General features: G+C 38.3%; 1 protein-coding gene across 1 annotated transcript in view; it reads right to left on the bottom strand.

Annotated features, from left to right (window-relative positions):
* LOC136021667 (probable ATP-dependent RNA helicase DDX60) overlaps window positions 1-14,141 on the bottom strand; it is a 58,557-nt gene that overhangs the window by 1,876 nt on the left and 42,540 nt on the right. Inside the window, exons 32-42 of the mRNA XM_065694138.1 lie at window positions 13,326-13,484; window positions 11,959-12,103; window positions 11,481-11,633; window positions 9,490-9,594; window positions 8,048-8,248; window positions 6,873-6,977; window positions 6,068-6,206; window positions 5,287-5,408; window positions 3,095-3,242; window positions 1,029-1,171; window positions 141-292 (exon numbers count right to left, since the gene is read on the bottom strand). Coding sequence (XP_065550210.1) covers window positions 141-292; window positions 1,029-1,171; window positions 3,095-3,242; window positions 5,287-5,408; window positions 6,068-6,206; window positions 6,873-6,977; window positions 8,048-8,248; window positions 9,490-9,594; window positions 11,481-11,633; window positions 11,959-12,103; window positions 13,326-13,484 — 1,572 coding nt within the window. The remainder of the gene's footprint in view (window positions 1-140; window positions 293-1,028; window positions 1,172-3,094; window positions 3,243-5,286; window positions 5,409-6,067; window positions 6,207-6,872; window positions 6,978-8,047; window positions 8,249-9,489; window positions 9,595-11,480; window positions 11,634-11,958; window positions 12,104-13,325; window positions 13,485-14,141) is intronic.

Below are 14,141 nucleotides of genomic sequence, written 5' to 3' on the forward strand. Positions count from 1 at the left end.
GTCAACCAATCTAATCAGATTTAAAGCTATTCCATCCCTAAGTCCTGGAGGAAGAAGTCTTTAAAAACAAAAAGATGTACTTGTTTACCCTATTGTAAACAATGCTGCCACTTCACCATATTAAAAATGGTAGTACATACCAGTTATCAGTTGTCAGGGCAATCAGGGATCCATGCTTATAAAAGTCCAGTGCATATGCATTGAGTGGCTGCTTCCTTCCTTGATTATCATACTTTTTCAAATAAAGAAGGGGGCAGTTTGTGACATTAATTCCGAGGGAACGTAAGACAGCCTGAAAAACAAGAAAGTTCTGTTGAATAGATGAAAACCTGTGTTTTTCTTTACATGCCTATTTTGTCAAACCTTTAGACCACAGCTGGGAAATTCCACACTCCTAATCCTGGACCACTCCAAAAATCTGCACAAGAATGTGTAGGCTGTAGACATAGTGAGAGTTTGTCAGTAAAGTGTCTTGCACTGCTAGTGCAGCTCTGTGTCATTCCGAGTCATTTAAAGTTTGACTGGGCCACTGGATATCTCTTGAGTATCCATGTGTAGATAATATGTTTAGATTCTCTCACTGAAGCTTTGAATATAATAGTCAACCTTAAGCATGGAACATCTTAAGGATGAAGGCAAATTTCAAATCCCCAGTCATAGAAATTTCTTTTTTTCTATAACAGAATTATGAGTTGTGATAATTCCCCAATGCTATGTGGCCCATACAGATGACCACAGGAAAATACAAGCTATCAATAAACATGCTGATACAGTATTAAAGTACTTTACTTGTCTTGAAGTTGAAAGCAACAGAGGCCTTGCAGGAAAGCGCACTACAGATTTTTTGTGGTTTTGCATTGTAATAATGTGGTAATACTCAGTGCTGATTTTGAGACCTTTTAAATTGTTTCTTCTAAAGTGACACTTGAGCATGGAGTCATCATATTACAGAGGCAAGAAGACTGTAATAAAGAATTATTTTTATTGACCTATAATAAAATTCTGTCCCCCATGAAAAAATAACTTACTTTATTAATGTTCTCCCCAAGAAATAGATCGTTATTAACCATTCCAGATACACACGCAAAAGGTGAGATGGCAGATATGCTTTTGGTGGTGTCCATCAAATAAGATGCTAGTTCAGAGCCATGCCAACTCTTGGACATAAAATCTAGACAAAGTTTCAAGTACAAGGTAAGCTATGCAGACTCAAGCTCCCTTTCAGCAATCAATTTTAAAAGCCAGAATTTTTCAGGCAGTAGATAACGACAGGACATACAGTTAACCTTCTAAACTTAAACCCCTCTTGATAGATGTTTATTTCTTTTGTTCATAAGAATGCCTACACACTTGATTACAGAATATAAGAAAGAACTTTCTAATGGTGAGAATGATTATGCCTTAATCCCCCCTTGCAACTTAAGCTTTTCTCCTTGACTCATCTGTAGCCAAAATTGCTAACAGCACAAAGTTATGCCAAAACCAAACAGAATGTTAGTTCTAGAAGACTTAATTTATCTTCATCTTTTATTCTGTCCTACGCTGAAGAAAAACAGGTTTTTCAACCTGTATGCACATGTCTTAATAGCTTGACATCTAATAATATTTTTTTATTGCTAGCCCCTGGACTCCCAGCCAACATTTTTCTTGAAGTGTAAAGCTCTAAAGAATGAATATTCTAACTGAGGGCTTAAGTATGTGTCACATGTTTTGCTCTGCTTTATGCAACCCATTATGGATTTCTGGTTTTCCCACATATGGAATTTCAGCTGGTTTATGGTCTGCCTGTAACTTCAGTCACTGTCTATAGAAGACCTGTCTCATTATTTCTAAATATATTTGCACTTTTGATTTTCCTTTCCTAAACAAACTTATTCTTTCTTTCCATATTAATAACGATACTGTCAATCCTTGTCCTACAATCTTTTCTGCTGTGTATTACAGTAACTATGCTGTAGTTACGCTTGGTGCAATGAAATGAGAATGAAACCATATTAACACCTCCATTTAAACAAGAAACTTTAACATTCAAGTTAGAATTTCCTATTCAAGAATAGGAAATTCAATTTTCATAGGTCACATCCTGGGTAAAAGTAGCATTAGTAACACTAACATAGATAAAGAAATATATATCATGTAATACAAGGCAGCCCATGCTTTGCTTCTCTCATCTGGAATTCACTCTTGTTTTCTATTTACCTTATCTATTTATCTTCCCCAGTGCCTCACCTTTGGAGTAAGTTGACATCCACTTTACTACAAAACTTTTTATCACCCACTTGTCACCATACTTGAAACTCAAAGTAGATGGCAAGATAAGGTAGCTTGTAAGGCAATTTGGGCTTTTTCTTCCTTTTTTCCATCTCTCCCATTTGTGCAGGGCAGAGAATAAAAACATCAATGCACCAGTGTAGGAAAAAAGAGGATGAATAAATGCAGTTATCTGCTATAATTAAAGTGCTTCCCTACTTTTTTGAAGGCTTGTTATTTTCAGAGGAGCTAGGCAATGGGAGAGTGGTGTATTACATTGCTTTTATATCTCTCTTCCAGAAATTAACATAAAATTGTGTAGTAGGTGATATTTTTCACCCAATGGCAATCCATATTGCATGGTAATTTTATAGTGTCTCTTCATGGTGCTTTGGTTATTGAACATCATCACTGATTTAAGTAATTTAGATTAACAAATGGTCTTTAGTTGTTCCTTCAAACTTGAGGCTGTCCAGATGTTGAAAATCTAACCTTTATAAGACTCTAAGCAGGCATTTGAGGATCTGCAAATGTGTTGATGATTAGATAAAAAGGCTTTTATTCAATATTATATTTTTTCCTTTTATAAAAAAGTCAATTTGATTTTTATTTCCCCTACAAAATAATAAAATACCAACTAAAATTAACCTTTTCCTATGCAAACCTTCTACTGTATACAATAATCTATAATGCTTATAAAACAAAAGTGAAATAGAAATTGTATCTCTTTATTAGCATGTCTGAAATTATCATTCTTTTTCTTTACAAAATAAGAATTAACGTAAATTTCCTAATTTCCACAATTTCACAAATTATGAACATGCACTAATTTTTCACTTCCTACCTGTCTTTGACAGTGGAAGTCTGTATTCTTGTTCCATATCTGCCAGCTTGGCAGTTGTCAGAAGAAAATGAGCAAAATTTTCCTCCACTTTGGTGTTGTACTCATTTACAGCCTCTGCAAAGTCTTCTGGCAGATCTTCTAGAAAGACCTGAAATAACATGCCATTTATTGCTTAATTCAGGTTATTTCTCCGAAAGTGTCAGTTGTAAATTGATGCATATAGAATGTCTTTGTACACACATAGCATATTAGTAGAAAGAAGGAAAGGGTACAGCTCCAAGCTTTACCCAGCTTGTCAGGCTCCCCAACCATCTAGAACTGACGGATCTTAAAGACAAACATGAATTTCACGCAGAATAAAGGCATGGAAGACAAACATCAAGTATAAAATTCCTAGCTTTTTACTCACACAGTACTTGCCAAACTACTTTATTAGAGGTGTTTCAGCTACCTAAAAAGGGATTTTTGAAGGGCTGCCTTTCCCAGTTCTTGTTTTGCATATCTTGGTGTTCAACAGGTTCCCTACCAACATGACAGACACGGCTGCCATTAGCTGCAGTAGGCCTGTAAACCCTCCTAACATGACTAGCCACTTCTCAGAAGTTTTCATCTTGGAATGCTTGCTGGAAACTGGCCACAGAAACATCTTCACCTGGAAGATGTTTCCCCTGTTCCAGCCATAGCTGTGTCCTCCAGAAATCTAAAGGCTTTGCCTAGAAGAGCTAATAGGAGCACATGACAAACATTTCATTTTCTGTCTGTACCCGCACTGGGTCAACTTTGTGCATAACTAACGTTAATGCTGACCCTACTAACACTCCCATTTCTGGAAAAAGCCCTAAGCCGAGTGTTATGTGCCACAGAGCATGCTGGTGTCCTTTTGGGTCTCACAAAGCTACAGGCTCTCTGGTCAGAGGCAGAACAGAATTCTAACCCAGTGAAGAGAAGTAATACATTGCCATTTGGGGAAGAGGTACTTGAGTCGTATAAAGAAACATTGTGTCATTCATACCTTTACATTTTGCAGTATCATGACAGTAACTGTATCATCATCTGTCACCACTGAAACGTACTTGAATAAACTGGTACTGTTCATTTTAACCTGACACTCACTTCTGTGGTTAAATGAAGGCTTCACTACCCAGTAAGTACATTCTTCATTATCCTAGCTACCTGTATTGCATGTAGGTTTCAAGGTGTCGGAGGGGGGGCTGGAGCACAACTTGACAGACACAATTTGTGGCAGGCCACTGCGAGAAGAGGCCCAGGACTGCTCCACGACAGACACGGCTAGCTGCAATGGCCACAACATTGGGCAAAGCTGAGCCCACCAGACACAGGTGCAGCACCTCTAGGAAAACTCCATTAAGAAAGGGTAAAAAATGTCAAACAGGCAGAGTGAGAAGCAGCAGTGCCAGCACCAAGGTCAGAGAAGCAGGGAGAGGAGGTGCTGCAAGTGCTGAAGCAGAGATTCCTCTGCAGCCTGCAGAAGAGACCACAGTGGGGCAGAGATTTCCCTGCAGTCATCTCAGTGGAGAGGACTATGCTGAGGCAGATATCCGCATTGCAGCCTGTGAAGGCCTCCACACCACAGCAGCTGGATGTGCCCTGAAAGACTTACAGCCCCTGGGAAGCCCACACTGGAGCAGGTTTATTCTGAAAGACTGCAGCTCACAGAGAGGACTCACACTGGAGCAAGGGTGACACGTGAGGAGGAAGAGGCAGCAGAGATAGTTAAGAACTGACCACAGCTCCTCCTTTCTCATTTTCCATCAGCCCTGCACTGCTTGGGGAAGGGGTGGGGAAGGTGAAGCAGTCAGGAATGAAGGAGGAAAGCTGAGCCTGGGGAAGGCAGGGGCAAGGTAGTGCTGAAATTTTAAACTTTTGTTTGTCACTACTAAACCCCATTTTAATTGGCAACACATGAATTTGCCACAGGTTGAGGCAGTTTTGCCCATGATCATAACTGGTAAGCTATCTGCCTGGTTTTGTTTCAATGCACAAGCTTTGCCATCCTGTTTTCTCTCCTTATCCTGTTGAGATGGAGTAGTAGGAGAGTGGCTGAACAGGCATCTACCTGCTGGTGCTCCAGGCTACTGTGCATCCACAATGACACTAGTCTGACAAAAGGACACAAATGCTTTGAAGTGGAACACAGCATGAGTTACAGTAAAGACCAAAGCTTCATCTACCTTTGACTGGCAAAATGTGCGTTTGTATTTCAGTGCACAGGCTGGAAGGTATTTTCTCCCAAAGAGGTTGGCTAGAATGAGCACTAGCTTTTCCAGGACATTTTCTGAAAAAACAGTTGAACCTATGTCAGAACAGAAAGGTTTTGGGTTAAATATGAAAGTGGAAAAGGAAAAAAAAAAAAAGTAATTTAAAGGAAAAACCAAACAAAACCCAGTACCTCCTATTCAGGAGTTCTCTTCCCAGCTGCCATTGTCATGACAGAGGTTATGTTGGCTAAAGATCAACTCACTACATACAAAAAACTCTGCTAGATAATTAAGCAACTAAACGTATGTACAAATAAATACTGTATTCTTGTATGTTCATATCCCGCAGCACATCTCAGTGCACAAAGTGCATTTGACTCATGTAATGAGACATTAGTAGTAGTTAATTTTTTTTAATCTGTTGTTATTCGGAGTGGTCATCCACCTTATTGTCTATAAGACATTCAAATATTGCTCTGGAGTCACAATTATTGATTTTTCTACATGTAGCATTCTTTCTTACCTTACCGGAATGTTTCACAAACAATACGTTTAGGTTCATGATACCAACATTGCCATATGTATGAGAAATATGAGCATATACTGAGGGTGTAGGGACAGAGGCCAAGGATATGAGATGAAGGCTAGGCAAGCAAAAGATGGTAGCAGTAATGAGGCATCAGAAAATTTCAGAACCATTGGGGCTGGAGAGCCCACCACAGACTACAATTGAAATGCAGAGACTATTATTTACCTTTAATTGGCTGGCACAATTTGTGGAACAAACCTTTCACAAGAAAGCTCACTAAAACGAAATTTGAAGGTTCGTGATAGTGCAAGTGTGTCACAAGTCCAGCAAATCCTATGGGTTTACCTTCTTGATCCAAGTAGCCCTATTGAATTTAAAAACAAAACACACTTAGTTGTGAAGGGTGACCTTGGATATGACAGAAATACAGAATGGTGGCATTCAAAAGAATAGTCCTTCAAACTAGTGCATGGGTACTTATTGAGAACACGCAATTTCCACTGAAAGGCAAAACTGGTCCTTCCTAAAAAAGTCACCATTTTTGTCCTACTGCCTGTAGTCCTGAGCTGTAAGCCAAATGGAGTCATACATAAAAATTTTCCAAAATGGTATCCATCAAAAGTTAAAGTATTATTATGGAGAGATACACCAGTAATTTACAGTCTTCTTTAAATTTTTGTTACAGATGTAATTTCTTTCAACATTATGGAAATCGTGTCATCCTTAGTATGCTTTAAACCCTTGCCATTTCGCATGCATGTATCTTTATATACAATAGAAACACACAGCTCTTACTTGCCTAATCAATTTGTAACTATATAAACCACACCACAAAACTTTTCCTGTTGAGTTTATTCCATAAGTAGCTCAGAATTAACCTCAAATATAAAGCACTCTAATTTTATCCATTTTCTTAAATTTCTAAAAAGAAATAGCCTATTGCTATGAAATATAAAGTATACGGGTCTTCAAATAAAAGCATACTAACACAAATAAGAGCTCTCCTTTATGAGAATGAGTTAAAACCTACCTCTTTGATCAGAAATTGCAAGGAAAACATAAAATAGATTTTTAGTATTTGAGCATATCTTTCTTTTCTGAATGACATCAGCGAGTGCTTCAACACTGACAATGCCTGGTCAAACAAATATAAGAAGATAATTTAGAAATCCAAGGAAACGCTGATACTGTAACAAGCAAAGAAATATAATATCCAGCTTTTATCTTTGTTTCAATACTTGGTTTTCAGGGTAAAAATGCTGGGTGAGGTTATGTTGTAGTTTTATGTAAATTGAATGCTTAACTCCTGGAAATGCTTGTGAAAAAAGTCCATCCTCTGTCAAACGTGTGCTCATTTTCCACATTTATGCTAAGGTTTGTAAAGTTAATTATGTAGAATTCATACAGAGACCTAAAAGACAAGGATTTAAATATCACTAAACTAAACCCAGAAGTTTTGAAATTGGTCCTTACACTTTAATATCACTTTAATATTTTAACATAGAAGTTTACCAATTTACTTTGTTATCTTAAGACCTATGTCTGTATTTATTCAGTAAGTCCTTGAAAATAGATGTCTAAAGTGGATGTAAAAAAAGAGATCATCTGGAGGCAAGAGTTCCTTAATAATTACAAGAGGAGATCTCTGACCAATTTGTAATCATGGTCATGGGTTGCTTACTTATATCGCTGCATTAAGAGGCAAGAATAAGAACTTCTTGATTCCAAAGAGTTAGTAACAAGTTAAATTTAAGCAAGTGAGTAACACATCAAATTTTCTCATTGCTTCAATTGAGATAGCATTTCATAGCTCCACTTTTCTCTATGGAAAAGTATGCTCACACTTTTTCCTCAAATAGAGCTGAAATTTTAAGTATTGGAAGACTTCCTGATTCTCCAAGTTAATGCAACTGCTGCATAGAACAACAGTTACTGTCACGAAGGTATTTTTACTAAAATAAATACCTTCCTGACAGTAGCATTCTGATGACATGATGATAATATCTGTTGCAAAAAAATAAATGCATAAAAATGGACAATACAATACTGTGGAAAAGATGGCACAGATACCAGAAGCAGTATAGCACAGTATGCAACTTCATTTGGAGGCAGACTGCTTACTTCTGAAGTACATAACTGTCTGTTTGTGTTAGGGAGACATTTCATTAAATCACTAGTAAGACAAAAAAAACCAAAACATTAAACCTTTGCTTTGGCATCTTTTTTGTCATCAGCCTTCGCAGCCAACAGCATCAGTCTCAATATTAAGGAAATAGTCAGAGGAAACTGGCCTTTCAACTCAGGTATGTTGGATTTGATAAGTCTTTCAACTTTAGGCATTGGGATATCGTAGAAGAACACATTTCCAATCATATCATATCCCCGTCTTCCAGCACGTCCTGACATCTAAGAATAAAATAATTAATAACTATATTATAACACTATTACTAATTTTAAAATAAAATATAGCTACATTGTGTATGCTGATACCATCCATACAGTCCTAACAAAGCATTGATGCAGAATTATTAAAATAATGTACACAAAATATGCTGTACCTCAAATACGGCTGGTTTACACAAATGTGGTGGTTTGCTTCTTAAAATATTTGATACAAGACCTAAACACAGTTCCAGATACTTACATTCTCTCACATGTCCTTTCAATACTCATATTTCTCCAAGGTAAGTTTTAACTTTGTGCCTATACACCAGATTTGTTTTCAAGTTACATTCAGCTCTGAATTATTTCTGGGTAGATTTGGGGCAAAGGTTAGTCCCAGTATGAATAAAGAGCAGAGAATATGAAAAAGGAGTACAGAGAAGCTTCCTAAGGAAGTACTGCCTTGACTGTATCAACCGTTATTGCACAGGTCCATTGTGGGGACTTGCCCTTATACCAGATGATGTTACAAAGCTGGAGTCTTATCACTTATGTGCAGCAGAAAGGAGATGCATTTAGGTCTGGCTACTGCGCAGACCCACTCACATTGACTCTGAGAGCTACCTGCCATCAGCTGTATCTGGCCTATACGGCCACCTGAACCAGAGGCAAACTAACAATACTTCATGAAAATGCAGGGTTGCAAAGAAGTACAAGAGCAGGAAATGGGAACTAATGAAGAAGTTAGAGTCTCTCAGCCCACCCGGTAACTTGTGGCATGACTGGAGCCATTCTGCTTTATTGCATTTGCAACCCCATCTACACACTGCTGTGCTGCATTGTGTGGAGTGCCACTTCCCAGATGGAAAGTACTCAAATGTACTTAATTAATCCAGTCAACAATCTTTCTCTTCCTCACTAAATCCCCACTGCATGTTCTTATAGTGTATTTTTCACACGTTTGTAAAACTCTGGCTAGAACAAAACAGCTTTTGTCTTTCTGGCTCCCACAACTGAAAGCTGAGCCTATTCCTTTAATTCACTGGGCAACTGTAATACTTTCATTGTTGAAATAGGTCTTTAGACTACATCCATTATTTGTGGGCTGGCATTTCTGAAACATTAGTAAAGTCATCAAAATGAACAGCTGCAACTCAGAACATACCCAGAAGCATGTGTAAAAGATGTTTTTTCTGAAATTGTGTGTGATGGCAGCTACATTTATACTGTTCCTGTAATTAAAAGTAGGTGCTCTATTTCCATACCTGTCTGTAATTTAGGGCATCTAAAAAGACAGAATCTTCAGCAAAGACAACAGATTTACATGGCATGTTGATTCCTAGAGCAAGCGATGAAGTAGCTGTGACTACCTGTAAGATACCAAACATGAGTAATTCTATTAGAAATGGCAATATCCATTTAAATAGAAAACAAAACTGTGTTATCCAACTTGTATCAACAGGAATTCTACTATTATTTTTTATATAGCTAAACATTGCTGAATTTAACATAGTGATGAACATACATGAATTTGACTCTTTAGTATAGTTCATATAGCTATTCTATATGCATATCAAACTTTTGTATCCTGAAAGTTTATACCACATCTTTCATGGAATACAAATTGAAATATTGAAATTGAGCAGAAATTCAAATATTCCATGAAGTCCATACAAAATATTATAATCCTTTAGAGTGCATTTAATACATTCAGTTAGCTGCTGCAGTAAAAGACAGTAAAAAATGTTTCCATAATTACATTAACAACAAAAGGAGGGTTAAAGAGAATCCCCATCCTTTACTGGATATGGGGGGAAAACATAGTGACAAAAGATGAGGAAAAGGCTGATGTACTTAATGATTTCTTTACCCCAGCCTTTCATAGTAAGACCAGTTGTCTTCTGGGTATCCAATACCCCAAGCTGGAAGACAGGGAGGGGGAGCAGAATGAAGCCCTCATAATTCATAGGAAAATGGTCAGCAACCTGCTACACCACTTGGACACATACATCTACGGGGCCAGATGGGATCCACCCAAGGGTACTGAGGGAGCTGATGGAAGTGCTCTCCAAGCCATTTTCAATCATCTCTCAGCAGTCCTGGCTAACTGGGCTGGGCCCAAAGAGCAGTGGTAAATGGAATTGAATTCAGTTGGTGACCAGTCACAAGTGGCGGTCCCCAAGGCTCAGTACTGGGGCCAGTTTTATATAATACCTTTATCACTGATCTGGATGAGGGAATCAAATGCACCCTCGCTGAGTTTGCAGATGACACAGAATTGGGTGGGAGTGTTAATCTGCTGGAGAGTACGAAAGCTCTACAGAGGGATATGGACGGGCTAGATCAATGGGCTGAGGCTAATCGTATGAGGTTCAACAAGGCTCAGTGTTGGGTCCTGCATTTGGGCCACAACAACCCCATGCAACGCTATGGGCTGGGGGAAGAGTGGCTGGAAGGCTGCTCAGTGGAAAAGGGCCTGGGAGTGTTGACTGGTGGCCAGCTGAACATGAGCCAGCTTGTGTCCCGGTGGCCAAGAAGGCCAACAGCATCGAATCATAGAATCATAGAATAGTTAGTGTTGGAAAGGACCTTAAGATCATCAAGTTCCAAACCCCCTACCATGGGCAGGGACACCTCACACTAAACCATCTCACCCAAGGCTCTGTCCAACCTGGCCTTGAACACTGCCAGGGATGGAGCATTCACAACTTCCCTGGGCAACCCATTCCAGTGCCTCACCATCCTTACAGTAAAGAACTTCCTCCTTATATCCAATCTAAACTTCCCCTGTTTAAATTTTAACCCGTTACCCCTTGTCCTATCACTACAGTCCCCAATGAAGAGTCTCTCCTCAGCATCCTTATAGGCCCCCTGCAGATACTGGAAGGCTGCTATGAGGTCTCCATGCAGCCTTTTCTCCAGGCTGAACGGCCCCAACTTTCTCAGCCTATCTTCATACGGGAGGAGCTCCAGTCCCCTGATCATCCTCGTGGCCCTCCTTTGGACTTGTTCCAACAGTTCCATGTCCTTTTTATGTTGAGGACACCAGAACTGCACACAATACTCCAGGTGAGATCCTGGCCTGTATCAGAAATAGTGTGGCCATCAGTTGTTGGCAAAAGTCAACACTTTTTAAATTAGCATGACAAGTAAATGCAACATATTTTACCACTGGTGAAAGCTAAACTATATTTTTCTCATAAAGTATGTGCAGAAACTAACATGCTAAAAGAAGAACTGTTCCCAATTTACCAACCTTGATATATCCCATCCTGAAAAGCATCTCCACTACTTGTCTTTCCCTACTGGCCATAGATGCATGATGATACCCAATGCCTCGCAGTGCCAACCTTTGATGCAGATAACCTCTTCTCTCAAACCTAAGTCGATAAAAAATCTTCTTCAAAGTCTACAAATAAAAAGAAAAGCATTAACCACAACCAACTGTTAATAAAAAAGTCTTCTCTGATAAAGTTCCAAGTGCTACAAAGAAGTATAGCTATCACAGAACAAATTACTAAGTAACTTCGTGAAGATGATACTCTATTGCTCATTTGTCATCCCTGCTCAGTATCACCATCTCATCTCACAATGCAGTTAGAAGCTTCCCTTTTCCAAACTCAGAAATAGCACTGAACCGCATCATACATAAGTTTTACGTATTTATGCACAAACCCAAGCATTTTAGACATATGAAACCATAAACATGTTATAACCATCAGTGAATTACTTACATCTTCATCCACTGCTTTAGGATCAGCATAAGTGCATGAAGAAGGGATATCAGTTAGCTCTTTAAGTCTTTTTTCCAGTTGTGTTTTTTTGGTCAAAAGCGCCACAGTTTTTTCCATTTTACTGGGGTTCAACTTTTTGGTATCCCTGTATACAATTTAAAATATTTTTTCCTGTAATTCACATACATTCCTCAATTTTAAAATATTCTTTGGTACTGGAAGATTCAGAATCATTCCCTTTTAAACTGTAGGCTCAAACATGCAGGTAGATCTGTTAGTTTACTGATAACAGCTTCATTTTATCACGGCTTGTATGCAAAACAGCAAGTAATTCTGGGTGAAGGAGAGGGGAGTTACAGTGATACACAAAAATGAAAGGAAGATGAAGACAGCAACTCTAAGCATCTTGTTCAGCAAATTAAGCTAACATAATTGCATAGTAGAAGAATTAAACATGAAAAAGAAATGCAATGGATTCACTGCCAATAATGACATGGGCCATAAGGATTTAGAATAGCACTTGAAAAGAGGAGAGGGAAAACTATTTAGAGGCAGATTTTCAAGCTACTTCAATGTCTAAATATGTGTCTAAATTCCTATTGGATTTTCAAATTTTATTAAAGTCATCTAAGTTCATTCTTTCATGATATTATGTCCAAAGAATACACTGTAAATTGTTATGATTAGGACAAAATCATGATGTTTTCTGTTCCTGACAGTCTAGATAACTATTAGCTTTATTTCATTGCCAAACGCTTTACAAAAATGCATACTCTATGGTCAGATAATCAAGAAAATTCGATGTTAAAGGTAAAACAAATACAGTACAGTCCAAGCAAAAGGCTGGCAAATACTCGAAGAACATCTCCCCGCTCAGGTGAAGCCATGCTTGAGAGATCCACCACCTTAACCAGCCTTGGTAAGGCTGAACTATGAAAACACTTTCCCACAGTGGCTGATCCAGCACCAGGGTTTTTAAGAGCTCCATGACAAAAGTTACTGCCAAAGGAAAGAGCCATTCTGGTGTCTTCATATCTCAGGAGCAAATTAATCCAAATTGTTCAATCTCATATACTCAGGTCTCTCTCTTTGGCTCGTATGTTGTAGTGCCAGCACCTTACACAATATCAGCAACAGCAGTATCTTCCCAGTGCCTAACAATATGCTAGGTACTGCTGATTGAAACCTGCCACACAGCAACTCCTACTGTGTGGGTTGCTAGAGCAGAGAGAAGAACAGGGACACCTATACTGCAAGCTGGGTGAATGTGCTGCTATAAGGTACATTCCCCAGAAACAAGTTATCACAAAATGATACTCTATCATAATATGTAACCTTTTAAATAAATACATAGTTATAATACTTACTCTGGGTTGAATTTTCCTACCATTTTGTTCACTTTTCGTAGTTCGGCCCTTAATCGGTTTCTTTCCTTCTCAACATTAGAGCCTTGTATAAGTTTTTGTTTTTTCAGCAAATAAAGGAATACATTCTTGGCTGCATTTTCCACTGTATCCACATTAAATCTTTAAAAGCAAATAATATACATCAGCTAGGTGAATTCTAATAAAGTTTTTATTTGTATGTAATATTACTATAATAGTATGCAGTGACCCTTATCATCTGACAATAGTTAGGGATATGCTTCTAATAATTAGATTCTATTCCATGTCCAAATCATAGTCTGCATTCACTTTCAAACTGCTGTTATTCCAAAACTAAGTGATAAAATATAAAATGGTTCTGCCAATAAATTATTTATAGAAAGTATGCTCAACTCTACCTTTCCCTAAACAGAACACTTGGACATTCATATAAAGCAAGCTGCAGCTTAAGTTATTTTAATTCTTCTCAACTACCCAAGTTGAGAATCAGTGCCTGAAGGTCTTGGTCTTCTACACAACTGTTCTTCCTCATAGCTTTTTCAGTATTGGACTGTTTAGAGTTTAACTGGAATGAACACTTCTCCAGCTTCACCCTCAAAAAGTGTTTTTTTATTCTTGTTGCAGCAGCAGGTCCTGTTAACTAACATCATGCAAGGTGTTGTCAATGCATGGGGTAAGGGTGCATCCTAGTCCATTAGAATATTCACAAGTCATTCAACTCCGGCAATCACCAAGAGCAGGAACAAAAATTGAAGGACTTGATCCTTTCATCCATAAAGACCAAATACAGATCTTAAG

Source organism: Lathamus discolor, chromosome 1, assembly GCF_037157495.1.
Source record: "Lathamus discolor isolate bLatDis1 chromosome 1, bLatDis1.hap1, whole genome shotgun sequence".
Taxonomy (NCBI): Eukaryota; Metazoa; Chordata; class Aves; order Psittaciformes; family Psittacidae; genus Lathamus; species Lathamus discolor.